The sequence below is a fragment of the Choloepus didactylus genome, chromosome 25 (genome assembly GCF_015220235.1).
Source record: "Choloepus didactylus isolate mChoDid1 chromosome 25, mChoDid1.pri, whole genome shotgun sequence".
NCBI lineage: Eukaryota > Metazoa > Chordata > Mammalia > Pilosa > Megalonychidae > Choloepus > Choloepus didactylus.
In genome coordinates this window covers 7,385,134-7,413,080 of record NC_051331.1, presented here as the reverse complement: position 1 = coordinate 7,413,080, position 27,947 = coordinate 7,385,134, and the positions used below count along the sequence as shown (strand labels likewise).

The window sequence follows — 27,947 nt, the reverse complement described above, 5'->3', positions numbered from 1 at the left end:
GTTCCAAATCACGGCGTCTGCACTCCGGGGTGGAGTTTCCGCCCTCGCGAGGCCCGGGCCCGGTTTCCGAGGCGGGTTTGGGGAAGTGAGAGGCGACCCAGCTCGTGACCCGGGACCCCGCGGTCCCCAGGCAGATCCCTGCGGCCTCAGCCCCATGGCCGCGCTGCTCTCGCTGCTCCTGGCCGCGCTCTCGGGGGGCCCTGCCGGGGCCCTGACCTGCTACGGGGACGCGGGGCAGCCGGTGGACTGGTGAGTGCGCGGGCGCAGACCCTCCCCTCGGGGCGCGCGCGCCAGGGGTGCCACCCCCGGATTGCTGCGCCCCACTCTGAGGCCCGGGGTTCCCCGCTTCTGTCTGCTCCCCACCCTGCAGGTTCGTGGTCTACAAGCTGCCGGCCAACAGCGGGGCCGGGGAGGAGGCGCAGAGCGGGCTGCTGTACAAGTACCTGGACGCGGATTCGGGGGGCTGGCGCGACGGCGTGGGGCCCATCGACAGCTCGGCGGGGGCCGTCGGCCGCAGCCTGTGGCCTTTGTACCGGAGCAACGCCAGCCAGGTGAAGGGGCGCCGGGCCCAATCTGGGGTGGGACCCGCGGCTGAGCCCCGCCTGGGGAGAAACTTCACGTGGTCCCCGGGCGTCCCCTCCAGCTCGCCTTCGTGCTCTACAATGACCAGCCGCCCAAGCCCAGCGGAGCTCGGGACACTTCCAGCCGTGGACACACGAAAGGTGAGCTCTGCTTTCCCTGTGCATTTGCCCCAGATGATCCCTGACCTGGGTCGGGGCCCTGTCGTCCTCATCTTACATTTAGAGTTGTCATTCCCCCAAACCCTGAGAATTGACTGCTGGGGAAACCCATCTCCATTGTAGTGATCACTGCTCTGCCCCCTCCAAGCCCAACTGCAAACTGCGGGCGATCAGGGTGGCAGGTGTGCTTGCCACGATGCCTGGAGACCACCCCCCTCCATTTCTCCCCTCTTCTGGCTCAGGGGTGCTGCTCCTGGACCAAGATGGGGGGTTCTGGCTGATTCACAGCGTCCCCCGCTTCCCTCCACCTGCCTCCTCGGCCGCCTACAGCTGGCCTCAGACCGCCAGAAGGTATGGCCAGACCCTGCTCTGCGTCTCTTTTCCCTCTGCTGAGTTCACCAAGATTGGTGAGTGGGGACAGTGGGGCAGGGCAAGCTTCTGGTCCCTGGGGCAGAAGGCAAACAGCCCCTAAAACTTCTTCCTCCTCCTCCTCCCATTCTCCAGGCCAGCAGCTGACTTACACCTACCCCCTGGTGTATGACCACAAGCTGGACGGGGACTTCGCCCAGAAATTCCCCATCCTGGAAGCGGTGATCGAGGGCCACCCTGTTCACAATGGATCCTGTAAAAGCCACGTGACACTCGTATCACAGGGCAAGACCGCCTTTCAGAGCTTTGCCAAGTCCAGAAAATTTGGAGATGGTGAGGTCTGAGGTTGGGGATCAGATAACTCTTTCTCTGCAGGGAAGGTGTCTGGCTGTGCGATGAGTGATTTAACCTAAGGCTCAGTTTATTCATCTGATAAATGGGCATACTGATCCTTACCTTAAAAGATTGTGGTGCTATTTCAACGAAGTGATTCATAGAAAGGGCTGTTGATGTGGATGTTGTCATTTCTGGAATGGCTGGGAATTGACGAGTGAGGAAACTGAGCTCAGAGAGGGAAGTGGCCAGCCCCCATCCCTGACCCTGCCCACGCTTTCTTTCCATCCTCTGCAGACCTGTACTCCGGCTGGCTGGCGCCTGCCCTGGCCAGCTCCCTGCAGGTCCAGTTCTGGCCTAACACGCCCGGCCTCCTACACTCCAACTGCTCTGGTGCCCAGCAGGTGCTGGACGTGACCCAGACGGCCTTCCCTGGGCCCACGGGGCCAACCTTCAACTCCACAGAAGACCACTCCAAATGGTGCGTGGCTGTGAATGGGCCCTGGGCTTGCGTGGGTGACATGAATCGGAACGTCGGAGAGCAGCACCGCGGTGGGGGCACCCTGTGTGCCCAGTTCCCCACCCTCTGGAAGGCCTTCAAGCCACTGGTGAAGACCTGTGAGCCCTGTGGGAAACCCCACAGAACGTAGAAAGGTCAAGGCTCCGCAACCAGTTTGGACTTGACTTTGAATCCCAGGGCTGTGGCCTCAGTCTCCTCATCTTCAAGATGGGAATCCAGGTTGTGGAGGATTAAAAGAAAATAGGTGATGGGGGCTCTTAGCCCTTTCTTCGGGTGGGGACTGGGAATCGGATCAGAGTCACCATCTTCTCTGCTCCTGAAGGACTGGGGTCAGCTGTTGTGCAGGCAAGACTGGAAGTGTTACCAGGCGGAAAGGCCCAGATTCCACCCAAGGTTTGCCTCCCCTCTCCAAGGAAATAAGACTCGAGTTCTGCCCCCAACAAACGCACGTGGGTGGACATATGCTGTCCTTCTGGGGAAGGGAGAGAGAGAGGGGTGAGCCCCAAGAAGTTCCTGCATCACTGTGGCACTTTATTTATATGTGTACATATGTATAGAGGCAGCTGTACAGCACAAGGCCAGTGGCCTTCTGGCTACGGGCCTGGGGGTGCGGGGCAGGGTGCCCCTTTTTTGGTCAAGCCCGGTGGGGGCACAGCTTCAGCAGGGCACCGGGAGGACAGCCCCACCTCAGGCTTAGTGCCTGGGGCAGGGAGAGCAGCGGGTGGGGCTGGGGGCGCCGGGCTTCTGGGTGCGTGCTTGGCCGGGGCTAGGGCAGGAGTCTGGGGGTCCGGGGAGAGCTTGGGGGAGACGGGCTTGGAACGAGGGGTGCTAAGCGTGGTCCGCTCCTCCACCACCTCCAGCACCCAGCGCTCCCGACCCCGGGGGACCTCGGGCGCCGGTGGGACCCAGGGCGTAGGTTCCGGCAGCCCCTTGAAGTCCGAGCCCGGAGGCTGCGGAGCCTCGGTCTTGGCCCCGGGCCGCGCGGGTTCCACGACGATGGGCACGGAGGGCGTTGCCGCCTCCCCGGAGCTGCTGCGCCGGCCGGTCTCGTGCTCCTGCACCGGGCTCAGCGCGGCCTTGGCCACGGCCCTGGCCGCCCCGCCCGCGCCGTCCTCAGTCTGCACGCTCTGATGCCGCGTGCCACTGGCGTCCCGCTCCAGGGTGCGGCCCCCGGGGGTCGTCACGCGAGTTGGGGTGCAGGCCTCGCCGCCGCCCTGGGCCTCCTTCTCCTTGCTCGACGGCCTGGGGGCGCCTTCGGGCTGCAGCGGGTCCGCGCCCAGGCTCAGCGGCGACTCCTGGCGGCCCAGGCGGCGCAAGGCGACCTGCCGGGGCGCGCCGGGCCCTTCGACGGGGGGCGTCTCGCCGTCGGACTCGGCGAGGCTGTGCAGCGCCAGCTCGCCGTGGAAGTCCTTGCGGAAATCCGGGTGGCCCACCTCGAGGCTGTGTTTGCGCAGCGCGCCCTTCTTGTCGGCGCCCAGCGAGGCGCCCAGCTTCTCCGCCGACTGCACGCGCTTGAGGAGCGGCGAGCGCGGGGGGCTCGGCGCTTTTGGGGCGAGGGCGCACGACGGGCGGCGACGAGTGCAGCTTGGCCGGGAAGCTCTGCGTCGTGTGCGAGCTGCCCACCGTGTGGCCCGGCAGCGGCGGCGGCGACGCCTGCGTGGGGGACGGCGTGTGCGCCAGCGGCGACAGCGGGATGTTGCCGGCCGACTTGCAGCGCGCCGAGCGGTACTGGCGGTGCAGCTTCGGCGACAGGCCGTGCAGGGTGCTGGGCCGGATGTGATGCGACGCGGACGACGCGGGCGAGTTGGGCGTGCTGGAGGCCGGCGAGCTGCTCTGCGACGAGGCGCCTGCGGGGCGAGGGAGACGGTGGAGCGGGGCGGTGGGCAGGGCCGGGGGCCCCCCGCGCACCGGGTGCGCGGCGCGTACCTAGGTAGGCCGAGTCCGGCGTGGAGCGGTAGCTGTGCGTGGGCGAGCGCGCGGGCAGCCCGTGCGTGGGCGAGCCCGGGAGGCTGTCGCTGGACGACAGCGAGCGGTTCAGCGACGACAGCGAGCGGCTGGTGTGCAGCAGGTTCGACTGCTTGGTGATCTTCCGGAACAGGGAGCTGCGCTTCTTGCTGTAGGGGTGCGGACAGGGAGCCGACTCCCGCACTCCGCGCCTCTTGGCGCTCCGCCCACCCTGCCTAAGCCCCTCCCCTTAGGGGGTGCGTGCAACCCACCCGACAGGACTGGAAGAACGTGCTGACCTCAGCCCTGCGCGGCTCCTCCCACCTGCCCGTTTCTGGCCACACCCAGTCCAAGCTAGAACCGCCCATCAGAAAAGACCCACCCCCTTCTGGCCCCGCCCACAGCTCCTAGCCCCTCCCTCAGCACCTGCAACCTGTCAGGGCGCCAAGAAACTAACTTGGCTGAGCCCTGTCCGGCTCTTTTCACACCAATCCCCACCCCGCTCACTGGCCTATCAAAATAGGATGCTCTTCTGGCCCCACCCACCTCTTTTAGCTCCTCCCACCTAGAATGCCGAAAGCCATTTCAATTGGCCCGGGTCTTGCCTGGCATTCTCATTCCAGGGAGGAATCCCTTCTAGACCCTCCCCAGTTCACTCTAAACTCGTCTACCAGCATCTCCCCCAGCAGGACCATCTCCTGACACCTCCCACCCCCATTTGCCATGGCCCCTTCCCCTCCAGGATGGAGTCAGCCATCAGGGCAAGCCCAATTTCTGCGCGAGCCTACCTCTCTGAGCGGCGGGCTTTTTCTGATCCCTCCGGCCCTGCGCACCTGCCCCGAGACGCTGCCAGAGTCCTTTCCTCCCAGCCTTGGAACCCTGCTCACCTTTCTTTCCTGGCTCCTCCCACTTGCCCGGGCCCGCCCGCCCCGTCACTAGTTGGCCCCGCCCACCTCCCCGGGGCACCTCCCTCCTCGGCCCCGCGCACGGCGCAAAGACTGGGCGGTTCCCGCGGGAGGCTCCGGCGCCGGCCCCGCCCACCTCTCCTGGCCCTCCTTGGCCGAGGGCCGCCTGTTCCTCCGAGCCATCTTGGCCTTGTAGCTGGTGCGCCGCGCGGGGCCGATGCGGATGGAGGTATTCTCGAAGGGCGTGGTGGTCACCGCCACCTTGTTGCCGCTCTGGGGGCGGGAAGGGGGTGCGGATGAGCGGTTGGAGGCTGCGCAGACGCCCGCAGCTTCCCACGGTCTTTCCCCGCCCCACTCCCACCCGGCACCCACCCCCCAACCCCGCCCTCACCTTCAGTATGAGCTCCACCACCTCGGGATGCACCATGCCGTGCACCGGCTCCCCGTTCACGTGGGTGATGAGGTCCCCGGCACAGAGCCCCGCCTCCTGGGCTGGGCCCCCCTCTTCCACGTGCTGGGGTGCGGGGCGCCCCCAAACAGTGGTTAACAGGAGTGGTCACAGGGAAAGATCCCTAAACTTATGAACCCTGCAAGCCTCACAACTCCCTATGAAGTTGCGAGTATCATCCCCATTTTACAGATGAATAAACTGAGGCTCAGAGAAGGAAATGGTAGAGGGAGGGTCCCAGAGGAGCCCCATCCAGGCCGCGGCTGCCGGACTCCAAAGTTGGGGCGAGAGGTGGGGCTCCTCCCACCTACATACACACACCCCGGGGACACAGCTCCACCCATCGAGCACTCACCCAGACGATATGATGCACGCTGTATACATCCGAGTCTCCCATGTAGACGCGGATGGCGCGCAGTGTGAAGCCGTATTTCTTGCCGGAACGTTGGATGGTGATGGGGGAGCGGAGCCCGCTGACAGCCGGCGAGTAGTCCCGGCTGGGGGAGGAGTCCCGGGAGGACGGGTTGGAGGAGAGAGACCGTGGGGACATGGGGCTGGCCAGGGGAGAGCTGCTGTGGGGGTCCACTGCAGATGCAAAATTATGGGCAGGGGTCAGGGCCAAGGAGACGCATCTGGGTATTTGCTCCTCCCTCCCCCCAAATCATAGAGTCCTAGGGCAGCCTCTCATTGGCCCATCCCTAAGGCAATCATCGTAGACAGGGGAAGGCCATATTCTCATTGGCCAGGCCTGGCCCAAGTGGGGCCCACCCCTCCTTTGCCAGCCAGGGCCCAGGGTCACCTGCAGGGATCATGACCGACAAGGCAGTGGCCGAGGCCGACTTGATGACTTTGCCCCCCGTTCGAGAAGGACGCTTCTCTGCCACAGGGTCCCCAGACAGCTGCTGGTGCCGCGCCCGACGCAGGACCAGGTCGTTGGTGGCTCTAGGGGCTGATGGGTCCCCCTCCTTCGAGGGTGGGCAGAGGTCGCCGGGGTGTTGGCGGTCACCTGCAACCCAGACAGGGGCTAAGGGTCAGCCCAAGAGCAGGCACTTCTCGCATAGGCTGTTCCCTCTCCCTGCTGAACTGTGAGTTTCATGAGAGCAGGTAGCAGACGCATCCAGCCCAGTTCCGGATAAGGAGAAATGCTCAAATACATTTGTTGACTGACTGTCTGACCCCAGATCCAGGGTGACCCTCACGCTGGTGAAAGTCTCTTGTTTCCATGTGACTATTAGATGGGATTTCAGATCTACTGTACCAGGCTCGTCGAATGCTGGGTCTGTGGCCACTGGGGAATCGGAGGGGGCACTCACCGGCATCCAGGTCCCCGGCGCCAGGGGTGCCATCCCCTGCAGCCGCCTCCTTGCTCGCCCGCGCCTCCAGAGAGCCTGGGGGGTCGGAGCTGGGCCGGGGAGGCCTGCGCAGCCGGGCCTCGTCCTCGTCCTCCTGGGGGGCGCTGAAGCGGCTGGGTTCCAGCAGCGCCGAGAAGCGGCGGCGCGCCCCCAGCGGGGGGCTGGCCTCCCCTTCCAGGAAGCTGGCCTCGGAGGCCGAGAAGCGCTTGCTGCGGGCAGGGGGCGTGGTCAGCGGAGGCCCGCCCCTCCAGGCTCCGCCCCCAGCCCCAGCGACAACGTCCCCCCACCCCCCACCCTGCTGGCCCCTGCTCACATCTCCGGGGAGCCCCCTCTCCACGTCTTCTCCCGCAGGGTCAGGCCGCCCAGCCCCTCTCGCTTGCCCGCCACCTTCTCCTCGGGGCCCTTGGCGCCCGGCTCCCGTTTGCTGGTCCCCGCCGCCGCCACCGGGGTCTTGGGCTCGTGCTGCGACAGCTGCTCCATGCTGCTGTACACCTGTAAGGAGGGGAGGTGGTGGTGGGAGGTAAGTACGCGCCCCCCCCCAGCTCCGCCCCCACCGCAGCCTGTACGTCTCCATCTCAGGCTCCACCCAGGTTAGACCACGCCCCCTCCCGGGCCCCGCCCCGCCCTGCTCCCACCAATCAGCTCTCTAACCGGCCAGCCCCGCGTCCAGGCCCCTCTCAGTTTGCGTCTGCGCTCCCCCAGGCCAGGCCCCGTCCCCACTCCAGCGTGCTCCCCATGCAACACCTTTCCACCCCTCGCGCAGGCCACGACCAACTCCCCATCCCGGGATCTGCCCCTGCCCCCTCCCCAAGACCCAGCTCCGCCCCACCGCGGGCCTCACCTCCACGGTGCCCAAGGCCCCCACCCCCAGGCCTCACCCCTCCCAGACACCTCAGGAACCTCCCCGGCTCCAGACCCGCCTCCACCGGCCGAAGGCCCCGCCCCCCGCCCCAAGCCCCGCCTTGGCCCACCTTGCTGAAGCGCGGGGAGCAGGAGGAGAACTGGCGGATCTCCACGGGCTCCTCCTCCGTCGTGTCGTCCTCATCGTAGGAGTTCACGTGGTGATACCTGTCCGAGCGGGCTGGGGAGGGGTGTGGGCCGTGACCGCAGGCCTGGGACGCCCCCTCGAGTCACATCCCTGCTGGAGCCACCTCCTGAGTTCTGCGCCGCCCCGCCCCGTAGGTCAGGCCACGCCCCTGCCTCCTCCTGGACTTGTTCCAGGCCCCGCCCCCAGGCAGGTCAGGCCACGCCCCCGTCGCGCCCCAGGCTTGCTCGGGCCCCGCCCCCAGGCAGGTCAGGCCACGCCCCCGTCGCATTACGGACTTGCTCCAGGCCCCGCCCCCAGGTAGATCAGGCCCCGCCCCTCCAACCCTCTTCCGTCTCCCCCAGGAAGACTGGTACCTGAGCCACAGCCCAGCCCAGGCCCCACGAGGCCCCCTCTCACCAGCTCCCACCGTCCACCCAGGCCCCCCCATGCCTTGTCCCCACTCACTGTCGAAGTAGCTGGTGTCGTCTTCCGACTCCAGGTGGGGGATGAACTCGGCCTTCTGTCTCAGCAGCCCGGTCCAGTCCAGGTCTCGGAAGAAACTGTGCTGCTTGACCTCAAAGGCGCCGCCTGGGCAGGGAGCAGGGGGTGAGGGTGGGGGGCGAGTTCCGGCCCTGTCCAGCACCCCGTCTTCCTCCCCTGGACACCCCGAATCCCCAGCCCTCCGCTTCTCAGCCTCTCTGCAGAGGAGCCCCCTTACCTGCCCCGAGCCGGACCAGGGGGTTGGTCTGTAGGAGGCTGGAAATCAGGAGCTGGGCATCCGCGGGCAGGGCCTCGTCCCCTTCGGGCCACAGGATGTCGTCTGCAGAGCAAGGACGCGGCGGGGGGCCGTCTTTGGAGCCCTCGGGGTCCCGGGCCGGCCCATCTCCCCCACATGCCCTGCCAGCCCGCCGTCGAGGCACGCACCGGAGATGACTTGTCCAAAGAGCTCTTCGGGGGTGTCTCCAAAGAAGGGCACGCAGCCCACCAGGAACTCGTAGAGAATGATCCCCATGGCCCACCAGTCCACCGGCTTGCCGTAGCCCTGGCGGAGGATCACCTCGGGCGCGATGTACTCCGGGGTCCCACACACCTGGGGGCAGGCCGTCAGCCCGCGCCCTGGCCGCAGGAGGGGCCCCAAGGGGGAGCCACGCGCCCCCCACACCAGGCCCGGGGCCCCCGCGCTCCTGCCGGTCACTGCACCTGCGGCGACCCCCGCGCCCGCGCTCACACCTGTTTGTCCAGGAACTCCCGGGCGTCCTTCTCGATGTGGCCTTCGTACAGGTTGGTGGTGAGGCTCATGAGCCCCATCTTGGAAAGGCCGAAATCCGTGAGCTTGATGTGGCCCATGGACGTGATGAGGAGGCTGCAGACGCGGGGTGGGGGTTGGGGATTCTCAGAAGGGAGTCCCAGGTCTCCCCAGGGATAGGGGGACGTGCAAGAAGTCAAGGCTCACTTGTCTGGCTTGAGGTCGCGGTGTACGATGCCATAATTGTGCAGATACTCCAGCGCCAGCACGGTCTCGGCAAAATACAGCCGTGCCATCTCCACCGGCAGCGCCCCGATGTTTTTCAGCAGAGTGGCACAGTCCCCGCCTGTGGGAGAGGGAGCAGGCCCGAGGGGCGACCCCCAGGCCAGGAGCTAAGCCCTCGGCATGCACTTCAGCACCACGTTGCTCCCATTTTGCAGGAAAGGAAAACTGAGGCAGGAGAGGTCACCCTGGGAGTTGCCCTGGACCAAGACTCTCTTGTCTTCTTAGCAGGCACATCCCAAGTCCCTGCTGCTGAGCCCATTTTAAGCCTAAAAAGATTGAGGCTCAGACAGAGGTCAGGTCACACAGGGAGCTGATGGTGGAGGTGGGATTTGAGGGCAAGCCGGGTTGGGAACAAATCCTGCCTGCTTTTGGACTTCATCTGGGAGCGCAGCCCTCCATCTACTAATGTTTCAACCCTGAAGGTTGGAAGGCCTTAAAATGCAGATTCCTGGCCCCCACCAGATTTATTGTGGGATTTGTTGTGTTTTCAGGCCCCTCAACCTCCATTTCCCCTTCTTACAAGGGCCAGATTTCCTTCCAACTTGATTCAGTGTGTCAGCCCTGGGACTTTGGGAAGAGAAAGGCTCTTTTTTTCACAAAGGACTGCTGAATGGTAGCATGTAAGCTGGGAGCTGCTGGGTAGCAGCCTCACTACATCAGGGATGGTCCAGATGGAAGCCCACACATGGGAGAGCAGAGCCAAGAGATGGGGACAGAGTCCTGGTGACATGCACCTAGATACAGCCATTCCTGAAGATGACTAGATTTTTCTATCACAAGTGAATATATTTCCCTCCTTCTCCTTCTTCTTCTTGCTTGAGGCAGCTCTAACTGGGTTTCAGAAATTCACCAGTCAGTGTCTCTGAGGGATGGGGGTGGTGTTTGCAGGAATCTGTATTTGGCCACAATTCCAGGTAATTCAAACACACTTATTCTGAGAACCAAGCTGGGCTGTCTTCCAAGTGATCCTTTGGGGCCAAGCCTCTCTGATTGATGTGCCAAACCCACCAAATAGATCCCAATGGGCCCACTTCCCCGCCCCTCCTCTGCCACCACCCTGTCATCCCTGGTGTGGTCTCCCAGCTTTTGCCCTGCTGAAAGCAGCCAAATGGAGGTTTGTAAAACATAAGTCAGAGCACATCAGCTCTGCTTAATGCCTTCTGCTGGCTTCTTGTGCACTCAGCATGGAATCCCAGTGCCATTCTGTGCTCTTTAAGACCCTGCACACTCAGCCCCCATCACCTCTCCACCTTCATCTCCCCCCACCCCACCCCTCTCCTACTTGCTCACTTGGCTACAGCTCCACAGGTCTCCTGTTGCTCCTCCAAATGCAGACACATCTTCACCTAAGAGATTTTGCACTTGGGGTTCCCCCTTCCCCAAAGAGCCCAGTCATAAAGGAGGACTTCCTGTCCACCCATTCACCATTGCCTCCCCAGGTATTATAATCCTCTTTGTTGCTCTCACTAGATGAAATGACCTTGTCTCTTTTTGCTCGCTCACCGTCTGTCTACCCAGACCAGAATGGAACCTCCATGAGGGAGAGGTGTGTCTGGCTGGATCCCCCACTGTGCCACCAGCCCCTAGTTCGCCATGTAGCATCTCAAAGAGGAGACAATTAGGAGACCTTTTTTTTTTTTTTGAGTGACCAGATGGTTGACAAAGGCTTTGGGGCAACAGAGCTGTAGCCCCAAGGAGATCACTTGTATTTCCTGCTAATCAACAACTCATGTAGGTTTGGGTGATGGATGGATTCATGTTGGGATGAATGGATGGATGGATAAATGGATAAACCTGTGCAAAATAGGTAGATTGATGGTTGGATGGATAAATATATAGATGATGGATAAACTGATGGACAGATTGTGGATGCATGAATTGGTAATACAGGGATGAGATGGATCCTAGAATGGAGGTTTGTATGAATGGATAAAAATATGGACAGTAAATGGGTGAAAGGATAATGGATAAATAAATAGATAAATAGGTACTGGATGGGTTGATGGGTGGTGAGTGGGTGAATAAATAGATAGGTGAATGAATGGAAGATACATAAAAGATGGACGGGAGTCTGCATGAACAAATGGATGAAGGGATGGAATGAAAAGCAGATGTATGGATGGACAAATGGATGGAGAATTAAAAGAATGGATAGATGGATTGATAAACAAGTGGACAGATGGATGGATGGAAAAAGAGATGGATAAGTGAATAAATGGAAGGATGGATGGATGGATAATGGATGTTGAAATAATGTATCTATATTGAATGAAGGGGAAAACATATAGATAAACAAAAGACGTCTAGGTAAATAAACAGGTGGAATGGATGGATGGACCAATAGGTGAATAAACGTATGGGTTGATAGTCACTAAGGATATATGGGGGTGACTGGGGCTCAGGCGGATGGCCCAACAGCCATGGTCAGCTTTGCATCCCCCCATCTTCCCTACAGCCTGGTGGGCAGCCACACCTTCTACATATTCCATGACCATGCAGAGGTGGCGCCGGGTCTCAAAGGAGCAGAACATGCCGACGACAAAGGGGTTCTCGGCGAAGGTGAGGATGTCGCGCTCCACGAAAGCCTGCTGGATCTGGTTGCGCAGGATCAGATTCTGTTTGTTGATCTTCTTCATCGCGAAGCGCTGCCGCGTCTCCCGGTGCCGCACCAGGTAGACCGCGCTGCAGGGGGAGAGAGCGGGGACTGGCCGTCACCTCCGAGACACCCGGCCTCCGCCACCCACCCCCTGCCAGAGCCCCGGGTGGCTCACCCGTAGGCGCCATTGCTTATGAGCTTGATGGTTTCAAAGTCGTTCTCCCCAGGTGGTTTCTTGGCCTTGGTGGTAGAGCTACGGCCCTGTAGGGAAAACGTGGAGGTCATCACAGTTATCATCGTCATCGTGAGTTTGTGACTCTCTTTAGTCCACTTTACACACGGGGAAACTGAGGCACAGAGAGGGTGGGTTCCATTGTCCAAGTGCCGCAGCAAGGGAGCAACAAAGCGAGGAATTGATCCCAAGGATGTCTGACTCTGAAGCCATATTCTTAATTTCTTTCCATTAGGAAAGAAGGCAGGAAGTCTACAAACTGGATAATCTCCTTAATATATAAAGATCTCCCAGAAATCAATAACAAAAAGCCTAACAATTAGAGAGAAAAACATGGGCAAAATATGTGAACTTAGAGTTCATAAAGCTCTTAAACATATGAAGAGATGCTCAACCTCACATGTGATGACAAAAAGACAAATTAAAACTACCCTCAGATGCCATTTTTCACCTAGCATATAGGCAATAAAAAAATTTCAAAAAGTTGACACATTCTGTGAGCAAAGTCACATGGAAACTGGCACCTTTACACCCTGATGTTGGGAGTGTAAATTGGTACAACCCCTGTGGAAGGTGCTTTGGCAATATATATCAGAACTGCAAATGCATGCAGTCTTTGACCCAGCAATTTCACTTTTGCATTCAGGCTACAGATAAATTTGCACATGTGAAAAATGATATATGTACAATTTTCCTCATTTCAAGATTGGAATCAACCCATATCTCCATCTACAGGAAATGGGTTAAATAAATACATGATGGGGCATCCGTATTAAGAAATGCTGTGCCACTATTAAAAAGAACACAGCATCTCTCATTCTCCAAAGTATTTTATTAAGTGGGGAAAAAAAGGCAAGAAATAGTATGAATAGTGTGCTCTCTTTTTTATAAAACAAGTGGCAAAAATGGATATATCTACTCATGCTTGGGGATATAAGGCAGTGGGGGACAAGGATGGAGTTAGATTTTTCACTCTATATCATTTTTTTGTGAATTATTTTAATTTTTATCAGGGAAAAAGATTTATTACATAAAGATTGCAGAAAGAAACTACCTATGATATAAAAATATTGAACTTATATGCTTCTAAGGATGTGGCCAAAATATCTGACCCAAAAAACTGACATAATTACAAGGAGAAATTGTTCAACACAAGGATTTAATACATCTTTCAGAAACTATTAGATCAATCATGCAAAAAAAAGTACAAGCATCTGGAAGATTTGAATCACTCAATTCATAAGCTTGATTGAATGGAATTACATAGAATCCTGCAATCAACAATTAGAGATAAATACCTTTTTAGTGCTTAAGACTTTTGAGTCATATCATTCCATTACCTATTCAAAAAATTAAACAAATGGCATGTACAGGGAATTATTTTTAAATAGATAGATTAAGAAAAGACATGTGTATACATAGATACAATTTAACGAAAGGGTCACAAACCCAAGTACATTCAGGAGCCATGTACACCTGCTGGGCGCCATGGGGGATAGTGGGGGGGAGTACACCCCACTCAGTGCCAGCCAGACCTTCAGATTTTTACTCCTTAAACTTTTCATTTTTAAATAATTTCAAACTTACAGGACAGTTGCAAACATAATACCAAAAACTCCACAACTCCATTACCTCCCTCAAATACACAGATCTGCCACTTTTAACATTTGCCACACTTCTCATTTTCCCTTTCTTTCTTTCTTTCTTTCTTTCTTTCTTTCTTTCTTTCTTCTTTTCTTTCTTTCTTTCCCTTCTGATTTTTCAGGAGAAGATTAAAACCCAGAATTAAAAGCAAAATCTTCTGGTTTTTATACTTTGCTTCAAATTTTTGAAAATCACTGGGTTAAATAAATATGTGATGGGGCATCTGTATAAAGAAATACTGTGCCACTATTAAAAACATGTGTAACCATTATGGAAGGCAGTCTCTACTAGATATCTGAAATATCTGCTATGCCAGTTTGGATGTATTATGTCCCCCAAAACACAATGTTCTTTGATGCAACCTTGTGGGGGAGACATATAGTGTTGATTAGGTTGGGATCTTTGTATTGGGTTGTTTCCATGGAGATGTGACCCACTCAATGGTAGGTGATAACTCTGATTGGATTATTTCCATGGAGGTGTGGCCCTGCCCATTCAGTGTGGGCCTTGATTAGTTTACTGGAGCACTATAAGTGCTCAGACAGAAGGATCTCAGTGCTGCAGCCAAAAGAGACATTTTGAAGATGGCCATTGAAAATAGACTTTGGCTACTCCAGAGTTTGCCTGGGAGAAATTGAGCTACACCCAGATGCCTTGAGAGAAATGTCCTGGAAGAAAGCCAGTTTGAAATGCAACCTGGAAGCAAAGGTAGAAGATGCCAGCCACATGCCTTCTCAGACAATAGAGGTGTTCCAGAGGCCATTGGCCATTCTTCTGTGAAGTACCCTATTGTTGATGCCTTAGTTTGGACACTTTTCATGGCCTTCAGACTGTAACTGTGTAACCAAATAAACCCCCTTTACAAAAGCCAATTTCTGATATTTTGCACAACGGCAGCATTAGCAAACCAGAACATCCACCAAAGTGTGAATGGCCTCAGGGTTATAGTCATTTGCACCATGCTAAGCCAGTAACATGCAATGGCAGTAACTCCACCAAAAGCTTATGCAATGTTCCTTGAGAAGTTAAACACAGAATTACCATATGACCGAATAATTCCACTCCTAGGTATGTAAACCAAATAGTAGAAAACAAGTGTTCAAACAAAAATTTATACACCAATGTTCTTAGCAGAACTAGTTGTAAAAGCCAAACAACCCAAGTGTCTACCAATATATAAATGGATAACCAAAGTGTGGTCTGTCCACAAGGTGGTATATTATTCAACCATGAAAAGGAATGAAGCTCTGATACATGCGACAATGTGGCTGAACCTTGAAAACATTGTGTCGAGTGAAAGAAGCTAGACACAAAAGGACAAATATTGTCTGAATTCTCTTACATGAAATACTTAGAAATACTTAGAAAAAGCAAATTCAAAGGGTAAGCAGGTGAGCGGTTGTCAGGGGCTGGGGGTGGGGGAGGAGGGAATGGGGTGTTATTAGTTATTGCTAAGTGAGTATGAGTTTTGGTTTAGGGTGATTAAAATAGTCTAGAAATGGATTTTGGTGGAAGTTACAAAGTATTGTCAAAGTAGTTAACGTCAAAGAATTGTCCACTCAGATGGTTAAAATGATGTTTATGTTATGCGTATTTTCCCATAATTAAAAATATGTTTATTTTTTAAAAAAAGAATGTTCTGATACACCCTACAATGTGGATGAACCTGAAAAACATGCTAAGTGAAGGAAACCAGTCACAAACAATCATGTGTGATTCCATTTATATGAAATGTTTGGAATAGCTAAAAAGAGGCAAATTGATGGTTGCCAGGGGCTGAGAGGAGGGGGATGGAAAATAACCGCTTAATGTGCTGGGAGTTTCCTTTAGAAGTGTTGAAAAGGTTCTAGAACTGGTTGGTGGCGTTTGGGTCCACAATTTCATGAGTGTACTAAATGCCACTCAAGTGTACACGTTAAAGTGGTAAAGTTTCTAAGACATGCATCTCACCACCACGCAGGAGGAGCCATTATTAACTCCCATTTACAGATGGGGAAACTGAGGCTCAGAGTGGAGGGCTGAGAACCAAGTACCCCACCAGGACCCAAGCCGGCCTTACCTCCGAGAGATCCTCCTGCTCGGGCGTGTTGGAGCCCTCACTGTCCTGCTCCTCCCGGTGCACCACGTCTAAGAAGCGACCGAGAGTGAGCCCGGGGCTGGGGTCGCGGCCTGCGCACCCCCAGTCCCCCGCAACTGCCAACCGGCACCTGGGAAGGGGTCGCGGGCGAGGCCGAGCTGGCGAATGATGTAGCGCGGGATGTCGGTCTTGACCAGGAGACCCTCCTTGGCGTGGCCCTCGGCCGCCTCCAGCAGATGGTAGAACTCCTCGGGGTTGAACTCCTGAAGCAGGGCAGCAGCGGGCTCACGGCGGGCTCCGACGGGGCGTCCCCGCCAGCCCCCCAACCCACACCCGGCCCCCTCACCAGGCACTCGAGCAGCCGCGCGGGGCGGGAGATGATGATCAGCAGTTTCTTCACCAGCTGGGTGACGAAGGCCACCTCCAGACTCTCCGAGCGCTCGTAGGCCTGGAGCAGGCAGGAGGGTGTGGGGCCGGAGAGATGGGGTTCACAGGTGCCCCTCGGCCCGGCCTCCCTCCCATTCCCGCAGGGTGCACACTGCTGCTGTTGCCTCGTTCTTTTTTAAAATTGCTTTATGGTTGTCCCATTGTGCAGGTGAGAAAACAGGTCTGAGCCACGCAGCAAACTAAGGGTGATGATGAGAGCAAACACTGATCACAGCCCTTCACATTCAGTGTTCATTCATCCACTCAATCAAGATTTACTGAGCACCTACTGTGTGCTGGGCACTGACATTTATTGAGCACCTACTGTGTGCTTGGCACTGTGACAGGTGATATTTACTGAGCACTACTGTGTGCTGGGCACTGACAGCATTTATTGAGCACATACTGTGTGCTGGGCACTGTGACAGGCAGTGTTTATTGAGCACCTACTGTGTGCTGGGCACTGGGACAGGTAGTATTTATTGAGCACCTATTGTGTGCTGGGCACTGGGACAGGTAGTATTTATTGAGCACTTATTGTGTGCTGGGCACTGGGACAGGTAGTATTTATTGAGCACCTATTGTGTGCGGGCACTGGGACAGGTAGTATTTATTGAGTACCTACTGTGTGCTTGGCACTGACAGCATTTATTGAACACCTACTGTGTGCTGGGCACTGTGGCAGTAGCATTTATTGAGCACCTACTGTGTGCTGCGCACTGTGGCACGTAGTATTTGTTGAGCACCTACTGTGTGCTGGGCACTGACAGCATTTATTGAACACCTAGTGTATACTATACAGGGCACTGGGGGTGCAGCAGTGTAAAAAACAAACCAGCCCCCTGCACAAGGGCTGACACTGAATGCAGGGGGTGCAAAAGAAGATAAGCAAAAATATACACTATGACTGTTGATGTTACTTGCTAAGGGGAAAGATAAGGAACACGTGGGTGGCGAGTGTGAGCAGAACTTGAAAGTTTAAAGAGGGGTGTCTAGGGGGCCACACTGAAGGCTGGCCTTTGAGTACAGCCCTGAGGGAGGGGCGGGAGGTTAAATCCCTGCCTCCCCCAGCAGATCGGAACCCTGTTCCCAGACCAGTGCCTGGCAAGGCTGGAAGTGAATGTATGTGGCGTGCAAAGGAGGGGTGTGTGTGTGAGGGGGGATCGGACCTGACTTGGAGGGTGGGGGTGCAGAGCCCGAGCCCCGCCCCCGCACTCACGTCCTGCAGCAGCTTCTCCAGGTTCTCCTGCAGTTCGTAGAAGTAGACGGTGGTGATGAGCCCGTCGCGGGACTTGGTCAGGCAGTCCCGGGCCAGCTCGATGATCTGGTGGTGGATGAAGCTGAGCACGCCGTCGGCCAGCGGCAGCACGCTGTCGGGCTCGTAGGCGCGGGCGAAGTCGCGCAGCTTCTCCTCCATCTGCGCCGTGGCCTGCGGGAGGGACCCGGGCAGGGAGGCGGGAGCCGGCGCGGGGCTGCGGCCGCCGGGAGCCTGCACTGCGCGCTCCGGCCGCCAGGGGGTGCGCGGCGCCGGGGTTCCCGCCTCACCTTGGGGAACCGCTCCTTGTAGACGTGGTTCATCATCACGATCTCGTTGTCGTAGGACGAGGGGGAGCGCCCGGGGCTGCGGGGAGAGACGGCCACCCTGTCTCGTTCCCCCCGGCCACCCTCTCACCCGTCAAGTCCTGGAAGCCCCCAGACCCCACCCACCTGAGGCTCCGGGACCGGGGCCGCACGGCAGGGGAGCGGCGGCCGCCATCCTCGTCCGTGATGCTCTCGGTGCTGCCGAAGTGCTTGGAGAGGAAGTGCAGCTCGTCCACCGTGGGCTGGTAGGGCAGCTGGTGCAGGCGCTCCTGGGAGGAGCAGGAGGACTGGGGCGGGGGGCGGGCCGCGGTCAGAGCCACCGCGCTGCGCCCACAGCTCGGGCCCCTGGGCTGGCACTCCCGGGGACCGGGCAAGGCCGGGCTCGGGAGCTGATGCAGGCTGTCTTGCATCCCGGGCCCGCGATGGGGAAGGACAGGGATGGGCACAGATGGAAACAGGGACCCAGACCCAGACGTGGCTGTGGCCAGAGGGAGCCTGTTAAAAAACCTGAGCCTTGGCCAGTCCCTCCTCTGCTCAGAACCCCCTATGGTTCCCCCCTCACTTAGGATGAGCCCCCAAGTCCTCCCTGCTCTGCCCTGGCACCTCTGCACCATCCCCTCCTCCCACTCTCTCTTTCACTTGCTCTGCACCAGCTGCTCTGGCCTCCTCACTACCTCTGGGCCTTTGCACTGGCTGTTCCATCTGCCTGGAACCCACTCATCCCTGCATCTGCTCCTTCCAGTCATTGCCAAAATGTCACCTTCTCCCGGAGGCCCCATCCCTGAACACAAACCCTTTGTTCCCTTCCCCTTGCCCTGTCTTGTTCTTTCCGGTTTCATTTCTCTCCTGATATACTACACCTTTATTATTTATTTGTTCTTGCTATCTGCTCCCGGAGGACAGGGATTTGCCTCTGTTTCGTCGGCAGCCATAGTCCCAGGTCTCTGGTCAGGGGTAAGCCCAGACACACAGACATCGGTGGACAGACCAGCAGACACCACACGATTCTGCCTGCATCGTATCACTCTCTCCCCTGCTTGCAACTCACCATCCCAGCTGTAGCTATTAAAGTAATTTTTAAAATGCACATACCTATGAACTCCAGAACCAGGATTTCAAATTGCTTCAACTAAAACTTTAATACAATTTAACATCAAGCCAAAATGCCTTTCTATGGCTCCTCCCTACATTTAGAACAAAATCCACCTCCCCAGCCTGGCCGTGAAGCCCCAGCACAATGAGGGCTTGCACGGCCTCTTTTCCCCCACCTCCCACCCAAAACTCCAGCCATACAAAGCCACTTGTGACTTTCCAAATGCATCAAGGTCTCTGTACCCTCCATGAGTTTGCATGTGCCTTTTCACCCTTTTTGGAACACCCTCTTCTTTTTCTTCCATCTGCCAAACTCCTGCATAGATCATTTCAGCCTCGGCTGCATCAATGCCACCACCTCCGGGAAGCCTTCTTTGATTGCCTCCCCTCTGTTCTCACCTTGCCTCGTGCTACCCCATCACAGCTCCGACCACCTGGGGCAGTAAATGCCTCCTTACTGGTCTACCTCCCTCCACGAGGGCTGCGTGAATCCTTTGACCCAGACCCAGCTCAGAGAGCCTGCCCACCCCGTGACAGTTGGGGGACAAATGTCCACTGATGGATGTACCGGAGTCAAAGGGGTGGATGGAGAGACAGGCCTTGGCCATCGCAGTGTGTAAGCAAACGGGCTCTGGGCCAGGTCACCTGGAAGAAACGTGGGGCCCAGCCCTGGCCAGTGTCAGACCTCTTGGGCCAGTGGTTTCCCTCACTGAGCCTTAATGTCATCATTTATAAAATGAGTGAGTTGGAGATGAGTGGGAATCCCGAGAAGAAGTGTCAAGAATCGGGCTTTGGGAAGGACCCTGTTGCTATTAGATAGACAGGTGGACATCCTTGCAGGAAGGAGGCTCTCAGGCTGTGGCCTGAGGTGGGTCCCCAAGCTAAAGCCCCCCACCCTGCACCCCCAGCAGCTCCCACTGCCCTCTGGCTACACTCACCGAGACCGTGGAGCTGGGTGTGTTGGTGCCATAGCCAGATGAAGGCAGGGAGGCCAGAGACCACCGGCGTCCATCAGCCCTGCAACCCAGCCGAGGTGTTCAGAACCTGTCCAGTCCCACTGATTATCCCCCCTCCTTCTCAGGAGGGAAGAGAATCCACTGGCCACAGCCAGGGCAGGGATGGGGGAATTTATCTGCATTCTGAGATTCCGGATCACCCTCAAAATCGATGAGGTAAAGTGGCAGTTTTCCAGCCAGATGTTCTGGACCCAGGCAGGGGAGGGTGGGGGGCTTCCCATGATCCTCCTCTCCTGTCAGCCCTTCATCCTCCAAGCACCCAGTGTGGATTCGGAGAAGGACCAGGAAAGCCCACCCAAGGAAGTCTCCCCAGAGAGACCCCAAAAGTGTACCCCTAGAGAACCCCCCCCCAAGAGAAACTCTCAGTGGGAGACTTTTGGGTCTTCTCAAAGAAAGGCTCCTCCCCTGAACACACACCCACCAACACACACTCACACTTCCATACACTCCCATCCACACAGACACAAGCCCTCTCACACTACACCCACTAGAATTTGTGTGATAGCGCAATCAAGTTCGCACTTGACAGTCACACACAGACGCACAGCCCCCACACACAATCACACACCCACATCACTTCTTGATGCCTGGCCACACACAGAACACACAACACACACATACACACACACTACACACAATCATACAGGCACAAAGAGGGCTCACATATGGACATATACACCTACTCACACCGACACACACTGGCATAGACACATACACACTTTCACGTTTACACACGACACATGCAAAACACCCTCACTCAGTTACACACCTGCACGTTCACGCTCCCACACACAGATGCACATTCCCGTGGACACACCGTCACACACCCCTCCCTCATCCCTCCCTCCGTGAGCACCTCCGCCTTGCTCCCCCCCCGGCCCACACCCCCCCCAGAAAACCCACCAGGGTCCTCCTTCTGCAACACAGATCTGCCCATCGGAGGCCCAATCCTCCACAAAGCCCTCTCCTGGCTCCCTACTGCCTTCAGCTGAATTCCAGGGCCCAGGGGAGCCGCCCCCTGAGACTCCCACCCGCAGGCTTCTCCCCTCTTTGCAGGGATCCCAGTTCCCCGACCCGGCTCCCCACTTGCTGAGGGTCACCCCGGCTGCCCAGTTCCAGCACGTGGCAGACGCTGAGGCAGCATTCTGAGAATGGACTTCACAGAGCCCTGCCCAGAACCCCTGGGGCCTCCAGAAACTTTCTCCCAAAACATCAGAGGAAACTCTCGGACCTCCACCACCGCTCATTCCACAAAAGGCCCCCAAATAATTCTTCCGGGGACCCTCCAGAAACGCTCAGAGACCCCTGAAGGGAAACCTGGGATCCATCCTCCTGGGCCCTGGGGAGGGGGCCACAGTCGCCCTCCCCCACCCGGGAGACCCGGAGTTCCTCGCTGGGCGCCGCGCGGTCTGCGCTTGCGCACCGCATCGCGGCTCATTTGCCCTGTTGCCATGGAAACGGCCAGCCCGGCGGCGCTCGGGGCTGCGGCTACTGAGACCCTGGGTCCAGCGCGCACGCGCCTCAGCGTCGCCGCAAAGGAAGCCCCGCCCCCTCCGGATTCCCGCTCGGTGATTGGCCCTGCCTTCTGGTTGGCCCCGCCCCTGCTGCGGGGCGCCCCGCCCCTCTGAGACCTCGGACCACTCTGGGGGTCCCCTGAGGCCCCGACAAGGGTGTAATTAGGAGGGGAACAGATGGCGGCCCAGACGGTGGGTGGGGAGGGTCCGGGCCAGGGTTCTGAGGCTGCCGGCGGGGGCTGGGGGGGACTCACCTTCGGGAGGAGGCAAAGGAGAAGTGGGCGGGGGTGTTGGGGGAGAAGTTGCGGGGGCTGTCCAGGGGACTGCTACCTGTGGCGGAAGGAGGGGGCGCTTAGGCCTGGGGTGGCGGCAGTTGGGATTTGCAAGCAGCAGCTCTTCCCTTTTTAAACTGGCCCCGCCCCCAGGAGTAGTTGGCCACGCCCCCTGCACGGTAGCCCCGCCTCCCTACATGCTTTTGGTTCTCGCCCAACCCCCTCCAGGCCCTTCTGCCTCCATCTGGCCCCGCCCCTCCAGTCAGCCCCACCCCTTTACTATCTAGAGTTCTCACCCCGCCCCCGCCACGCCCATCCCACCCGAGGATAACCCCGCCCCTTATCCAATCCGGGCCCACTCTGTCCAGAATAGCCCCGCCTCTGGCGCAATGACCCCGCCCCTCGCCTGTGGCCCCGCCTCCTCCAGTCTGGTTCACACCCACCAAAGCCGCAGGCCCCCAGGCTCACCCAGGTGGCCGGGCAGGGGGGAGTGAGGCCGAGGCAGCGTGGGCGAGGTGCTGGTCAGGATGAGGCTCTTCCGGTTGCTGGTGCGGCAGCTGCGGGGAAGGCAAGGCCGGGGCCGGGCCGGGCCGCAGCCGGATGAGCTCCGGGAGCCCAGCCCGCCGCTCTCCCCCAGCCCGCTTGGAGGAGCCCCCGGAGGGCTGCACGGAGGAGGCGACCAAGGAGGCCTCGGTAGGACTGGGGTGCGGGGAGGGAATGCTGTGTGATGAGCGCGTGCTGGACTGGCACTTTATGAGCACGGTATGTCTGCATGTCCTTGGGACTCTGTGTGACATTCACTCTGGGAGTTATACACAGTGTGACACCGGGAGTGTGCAAGTTTGACATCCATGTGTGATACTCCCTGGGTCTATCTTGTGTGACACCATCTGTGCCTCTGTGTGTCCACGTGACACTAAGTGACACCACTTGTCCATGTCTAGGTGATGCCACCATGTGCTGTGATGTGGGCGTGATGCATGATTTCTGCCACATATGTGGCAACATTCTGAGTCTGTGGAAGACACTGTCCTAGCGTCTGTGTGTGGCCCACATGCAGCATCCACCGAGTATGTGTAACATCCTGCCACACGAGGCATGTCCGAGCTCGCCATGGTGCGTGACATTCCCTGGGTGAGTCTTGCATGTGATAACGTGTGATTTTGTGTGTCTCTCCATCTCTGCAAGATTCCCCATGTCTCTCTTGGTGTTTCTGTGACACCGTATGTGACATGCTTAGGTGTGACGTCATGTGCTGTCACATTGTTGGGTGCATAGACGTCGTCACCACACGTACATCTGTGTGCATGTCGATGGCATATCCTGCGTGTGGATGGTCATGCATGTGACATCTTACCAGGTGTACACGACACTGGAGCTGTGGGCTTCCATGCCTGTGATCCTGGAGGTGCCCCTATGTGTCTAAGCGTTGCCCTGCTCCCTGGCCCTGCCCTGTGGCCGCTGCATGGCTGGGTGTGCACGGCGCCTCCCGGGTGTATCTGGGCCGCTAGGGCCGTGTGTCTATGTGTGAGTGTGTGTGTGTGTGACATCATGTCCTGCGTGATGCTGTGTGTCACTGTTTTCGGCGTGAAGCTGTGTTCTTGGAGGGGTGGGGGTAGTCTGTGCTCTGATAAAATTCCCCCCATTTATTTCTGCCCCTCGGGATCCCAGCTCCCGAAGAGGGAGCCCCTAACCCCTCCATCCCTCCCTCCCCCCCACCACGCCGGCGGCCGCAGTGACAGAGCATATCAGAGCGTCCAGCACACGCGGCATGGGGTGGGGGTGGGGGGCAGCCAGGCTGCGGCTATTGTTCTGAGGGTGCCAAGCCCCCACCCTCCCCTTCTCCCTTCACTCCCACCCGGGCTGCCGGAGCCCGCAGCGCCGGCAGACAAAGGCGCCGCAGCCCCCCACCCGGCGCAGCGCCCTCCCCCCGCGGCCGTCCCCTCCAGCGTGCAGTCCCCCCAGCCTTGGCCCTCACCGCCCCCCATTCAGCCCCCTCCCCGGCGGGAAGGCGCAGCGCGGACACCTCTGGTGCAGCTGATCCGCGCCCCGCCCTGCAGCAGCGGCCGGAGGGGCGGCTCCAGAGGGGAGGGTCCGGGCAGGGTCTGGTGGGGGGGGGTGTCGGGGGTCGGGGGTGGGGGGTGGTGGGCTACCTCTTGGTGCGGCGGAACATGCTGCCGCCGGGGAAGGAGGGCATCGAGAAATTGGAAAGCGCGGTCCAGAGAGAGTCAGACATGACCCGGCGGCGGCGACATGGTGGCAGGTGCGGCGGCGGCGGCGGCGCGGGGAGCGAGCGCGCGGGGCGGAGGCTGGAGCCGCAGCGGGCGAGCGAGGGCGGGGGAGGGGCGGGCCCTGCGGCCGTCGCCCACCGGGAGGGGGCGCTGCGGGGCGCCGGCGCCTCAGGCCCCGCCCGCGCGCGCGAGCCTGGCGCCCCCACCCGGACCCGAGAAGGGGCGGCCTGCCCGGCGCGGGACTCCCCAAGGCTCACCTGCTGCTTTTCCGGGGCAAGGGCAGATCCTTCTGGAAGGCAAAGGGGCAGAAGGACAGAGGTCAGCGCGGGCCAGCGACCTGCCGCCCGCCAGCCCTCGCAGCCCCCTGGAGAAGCAGAAGAGGGGTGAGGGGAGGTCCCTTAGCAGCAGTGTCACCTTCAACCTTGGCGATGCGCGGGGGATGGGTTTTGGGGGGAAGAGGGTACAAGGCGGATTCCTCTCCTGATCCCCCTAGAGACTAGCACAGGAGGGCAAAGGAAGCAGGAGGGACCCCATAGACGGCTCCTGAGTCAGCATCTCAATGAGTGTCCATGTAGAGGAAGCAGAAGTCTTTATTGGAGAAATATTTCTTGATCACCTACTGTATGCCAGCCCCTGTCCTAGGCACTGGGGACAGAGCAGTAAGACAAACTAGAATCCTTTGGGGGGCTAGTAGTTAGTGGAGAAAGATGGACAATAAAGATGAATGTAAAAGTGAACAAGATCATTTTAGACAGTAACAAATGTTATAAATAAAAAGGAAGCAGGGTGATGTGATGGAAATGCTGGGAGGGGGCCTAGAGAGTGGATGGTCGGAGAGGGCTGCTCTGAGGAGGTGACTTTTAAGCTGGTTGCTGAAAGACCAGACCCAGCCATGGAAGGATCTATGGAGAGAGCATTCTGTGGAGAGGGATCTGCAAGGGCAAAAGCTCTGAAGCAGGAATGAGCTTGGCATATTCAAGCATGAAAAGTTGAATGAATGAATGAATCATTCAATGAGTGAGTGAACCCCCCACAATCCAACAGACCTGCCTCACCACCGGCCAAACTCACAGAGTTTGGGGTGGGTGAGATTTCAAATGGGAACCAGATGGGATGGCCTGATGTCTCATTCCACAACGGCCAATGATAATTGGTGGCTATTAATTTTGTGTGTCCACGTTTGAGGAAGGTTGTATTCTGTTTGTCTGGTTCACAGCAAGTCACCTCAGGGATGGGGAGTTAAGGGCACCTTGGCCCTTTTCCTAGGAGAGCAGTGGGGAGAGCTGGTGTCACCTTCCAGCCAGTTCTGACTTGAAAGGCTCATAGATGGAAGGAAGGGGCTCAGGCGGGGCTGCAGCTGGAAAGATTTGGGGGAGATTTCCAAAGCTCTGTTGTGGGGACTCTAGCCAGGGTACAAAGAAGATATTCTAGACTCTTTCTAGGATCTCTGAAAGCAGGAAGCCCTGGACTCAAATCCCAGCTCTGTCCTTTGTAACCTTGACAAATGACCTACCAATAATCCATGCCTCCTAGAGTAGCTGGGAGGATTCTGTGAGATGGCATGGTGCAAATAGTAAGTGCTCAATAAATATTAGGTCGTGGGAACCTCGGTAATTATGAATGGACGTGCTACCAGGACAGGAGACGGGCCAGAGGGACATCTCACTCTCTTGTAGAGAGGACGGGCTTATGGGCGGGGTCAAAGTGCACGCTGTTCCCTCTTCGCTGCCCTGCACTCCCGAGCCACGGATGCCCGGAAATCCATACCAGGTTTTCCTTCCGTCTCTGCGGAATAGGCGTGAATGAGCCCCAGCCTGGACCCGCCAGACAGGCGGCGCGTCCGCAATGGCCCAAGCGAAATCAAGGTCTGGATTGCCCGGCCACGGGGCCCAAGGTTCCTGACACGGGTACACTTGGCCTTCGAGGGTGAGCCCCGTGGGGGCCTCTAAACGCCACCGGGGGACGTAAGTCCTCGAACACAGCCCCGACTTCTTGCGTCCCAACACTCTAGGGTCGAGGAAAGGGACAAATTGGAGTGGCAGAGGATTCGGATCCTTGGCGTCAGTGTAGATAGACGCCACCTCCAATTCTCCAGTCTCTCTGAGGAGAGGATTCTGCTTCTCCTCAGAATTAATGGACGGCGCCGCGGACAGGGGGTTTAAACTCAGGATGCTGCCTGTTTATAAGATTCCAAATGCACACCAGGACTCTCTTGGGCGCTCCGCCGTGGTTGCACAGATTCTAAAGGATCTCTGTGTGTGTGTGTGTGTGTGTGTGCGCGCGCGCGCGCATCCAGCAGCAATGGTTAACTTTGCCAGAAAGGGAGCATGGGAACCGGACTCTGGTGAGGGGTCCCCGGGCCAGGAACCTGCCTCTTGCTCGGTGGTGGGCAGGAGTGGAGGGAGGGCAGGAAACCCATTCCTTATTCAAGGACTGGAGGCGGGGCCTCGCTAGGGTGACGGCAGCCCCGCGTGGCGCTGAGCCAATGGGAGTCGGCGCCGGCCCGGAGGGTGGAGACACACCCCATGCAGGCCCCGCCCCTTCCCGCCCCTTTCCCGGGGACCCGACGGAGCGGACCCAGCCCGGCTGCTGCAGAGCTTGCTCGGCCTTTGTTGCAGTTCCTTCTCTTTTCCCAGAACCCATTTCCACCTCCCCCAGCCCTGCCAAGGAAGGACCCGAGAGGCCAAACCATGCCTGGGTCCAGCATCATCCCGGCCGCCTGGGAAGTCCTTCCTACCGTCTGACCCCATTTTTCCTGCTGCACTGGCCCCTCGGCTCCCCTTGGTCTCCAACCTCGATGGTCAGGACCTTCTCCATTTCTGGTGGTGGGTTACAGGAGTCCAGAGACGGACGAGGTGCCCTGGGTGAGGGTCTGACTCCTCCCCCTCACGCTGCAGTCTTGGGGTGCAGCACAGGTCTGGGCCCACACTTGGCTTTATCTAAGTTCCCCCAGGGAACCAGACCTCAGCAGGCAGTGGGGCAAAGCCTCGATCAGTTTCCCCTCAGGGGAAAACACCTGACCCCAGTAGTAACCCTCAGCAGCCCAGGCTGGGAGCTTCAGAAACCCCACCCGGCTTGGAGGTGGGAGCTCCCGCCTTTCCCACACTCCCAACAGCCCTCAGTTTCCCACTCCGCGCAGTGGACCCACGCGTTCCGCGCCTGCGCAGCCGCAACCAGCGTCTTCTAGGGCTGCGAGGAGCTAAAAATCGCTCCCGCCCACCCACAAGCTGGGCTGGACTTGGGGATCGCGGGAGGGAGGGGGAAGTGGGGAATGGGGTAGAATGAAAAGTGAGGAGGTTGTCTAGGTGCCTGTCCATTTACAGCAGTAGGAAGAATCTTGGGGACCTGGCGAGGTGCATGGGGGGGTGGAGGGGGTCCCCACGCCTCGGGAAGGGGCTCCTGGGGTGGTGAGGGATGAGGCTGCCGCACAAGCATGTTTACGGCTGCTGCGGTGCCGGCGGCCCCGAGGGGCGCGAGCCCTGAGCAATAACTTTGCTCTGCGCCCCACCCCCACCCCCCTCCGCCTGGCGGGGTGCCAGGGCAATGACTTCTGCCCCAGCCGCTCCCCTCCTCCAGGGACGGGCCAGGTGACCCCTAGGCTCTTCTCGAGGAGGAGCGCTAGGCTGCACCCCCTTTCCTGAGCACCCGGGAGCCCCGGGCGGCGCCGGAGGGGCGGGGTCCGCAGCGCGGCGGGACGCGCAGCCACCGCGTTCCCCGCGGACAGGAACCCCAGGCCGTAGGAGGGGGCGCCCGGACCGATCCTGGTGCAAGTTCTCCCGCCCCCTGTCCGGCCCCGCCCCAGGGCGCCGACCCCTTCCCCTCCGCCTGGCGCCGGGGCCGCAGCGTACCTGCAGCCTGCGGCGGCGGATCAGGCCGGAATCGTCCATGGCGGCGGCGGCGGCGGCGGCGGCTTCGGCCCCCGGGAGGGAGGAGGGAGGCGGCAGCGGCGGCGGGAGGAGGGAGGAGGGAGGGAGTGAGGAGCCGCGGGGACCGCGGCGGCGGCGGCTGGGGGGGGCGGGGGCGGAGCGAAGTGGGGCGGTCCCGGCGCCGTCACTGCGTCTGGGAGCCCGAGCCCGGCCTTGGTCAAGGCTGCAGGC

General features: G+C 58.7%; 2 protein-coding genes across 3 annotated transcripts; one reads left to right on the top strand and one right to left on the bottom strand.

Moving 5' to 3' along the window:
- Positions 1-11,643, top strand: DNASE2 (deoxyribonuclease 2, lysosomal). Of its 2 annotated transcripts, XR_005214159.1 has the most exons (7): positions 1-249; positions 371-551; positions 644-722; positions 983-1,147; positions 1,245-1,442; positions 1,740-2,457; positions 11,625-11,643. XR_005214159.1 is itself a non-coding variant. In XM_037818072.1 (6 exons), exons 1-6 carry the CDS (start codon positions 155-157, stop codon positions 2,090-2,092), a joined length of 1,071 nt encoding a protein of 356 aa, XP_037674000.1. In that variant the 5' UTR covers positions 1-154; the 3' UTR covers positions 2,093-2,496. The 2 variants fall into 2 exon arrangements, 1 of the variants encoding a protein (XP_037674000.1); XM_037818072.1 differs by lacking the exon at positions 11,625-11,643 and having other exon boundaries at positions 1,740-2,496.
- On the bottom strand, positions 2,480-27,787 carry MAST1 (microtubule associated serine/threonine kinase 1). Its single transcript, XM_037818066.1, is given in 28 exon segments — positions 2,480-3,497; positions 3,499-3,809; positions 3,889-4,076; positions 4,948-5,084; positions 5,203-5,325; positions 5,615-5,844; positions 6,059-6,265; positions 6,573-6,820; positions 6,925-7,103; positions 7,583-7,692; positions 8,104-8,226; positions 8,357-8,458; positions 8,563-8,728; positions 8,869-9,001; positions 9,092-9,230; positions 11,643-11,851; positions 11,941-12,026; positions 15,701-15,768; positions 15,849-15,981; positions 16,065-16,166; positions 17,364-17,573; positions 17,690-17,765; positions 17,852-18,012; positions 19,756-19,834; positions 21,602-21,677; positions 22,088-22,176; positions 23,773-24,139; positions 27,699-27,787. Coding segments are annotated over 27 exon segments (4,710 nt in total). The 5' UTR covers positions 23,856-24,139; positions 27,699-27,787; the 3' UTR covers positions 2,480-2,555.
- Between the last annotated feature and the right edge of the window lie 160 nt (positions 27,788-27,947).

Bases quoted from the DNA above. Each gene is read 5' to 3' on its own strand.
- DNASE2 (XM_037818072.1), top strand. From the start codon at position 155: ATGGCCGCGCTGCTCTCGCTGCTCCTGGCCGCGCTCTCGGGGGGCCCT. The intron at 250-370 runs GTGAGTGCGCGG...CCCACCCTGCAG, and splicing joins GCGGGGCAGCCGGTGGACTG to GTTCGTGGTCTACAAGCTGC. The intron at 723-982 runs GTGAGCTCTGCT...CTTCTGGCTCAG, and splicing joins CAGCCGTGGACACACGAAAG to GGGTGCTGCTCCTGGACCAA.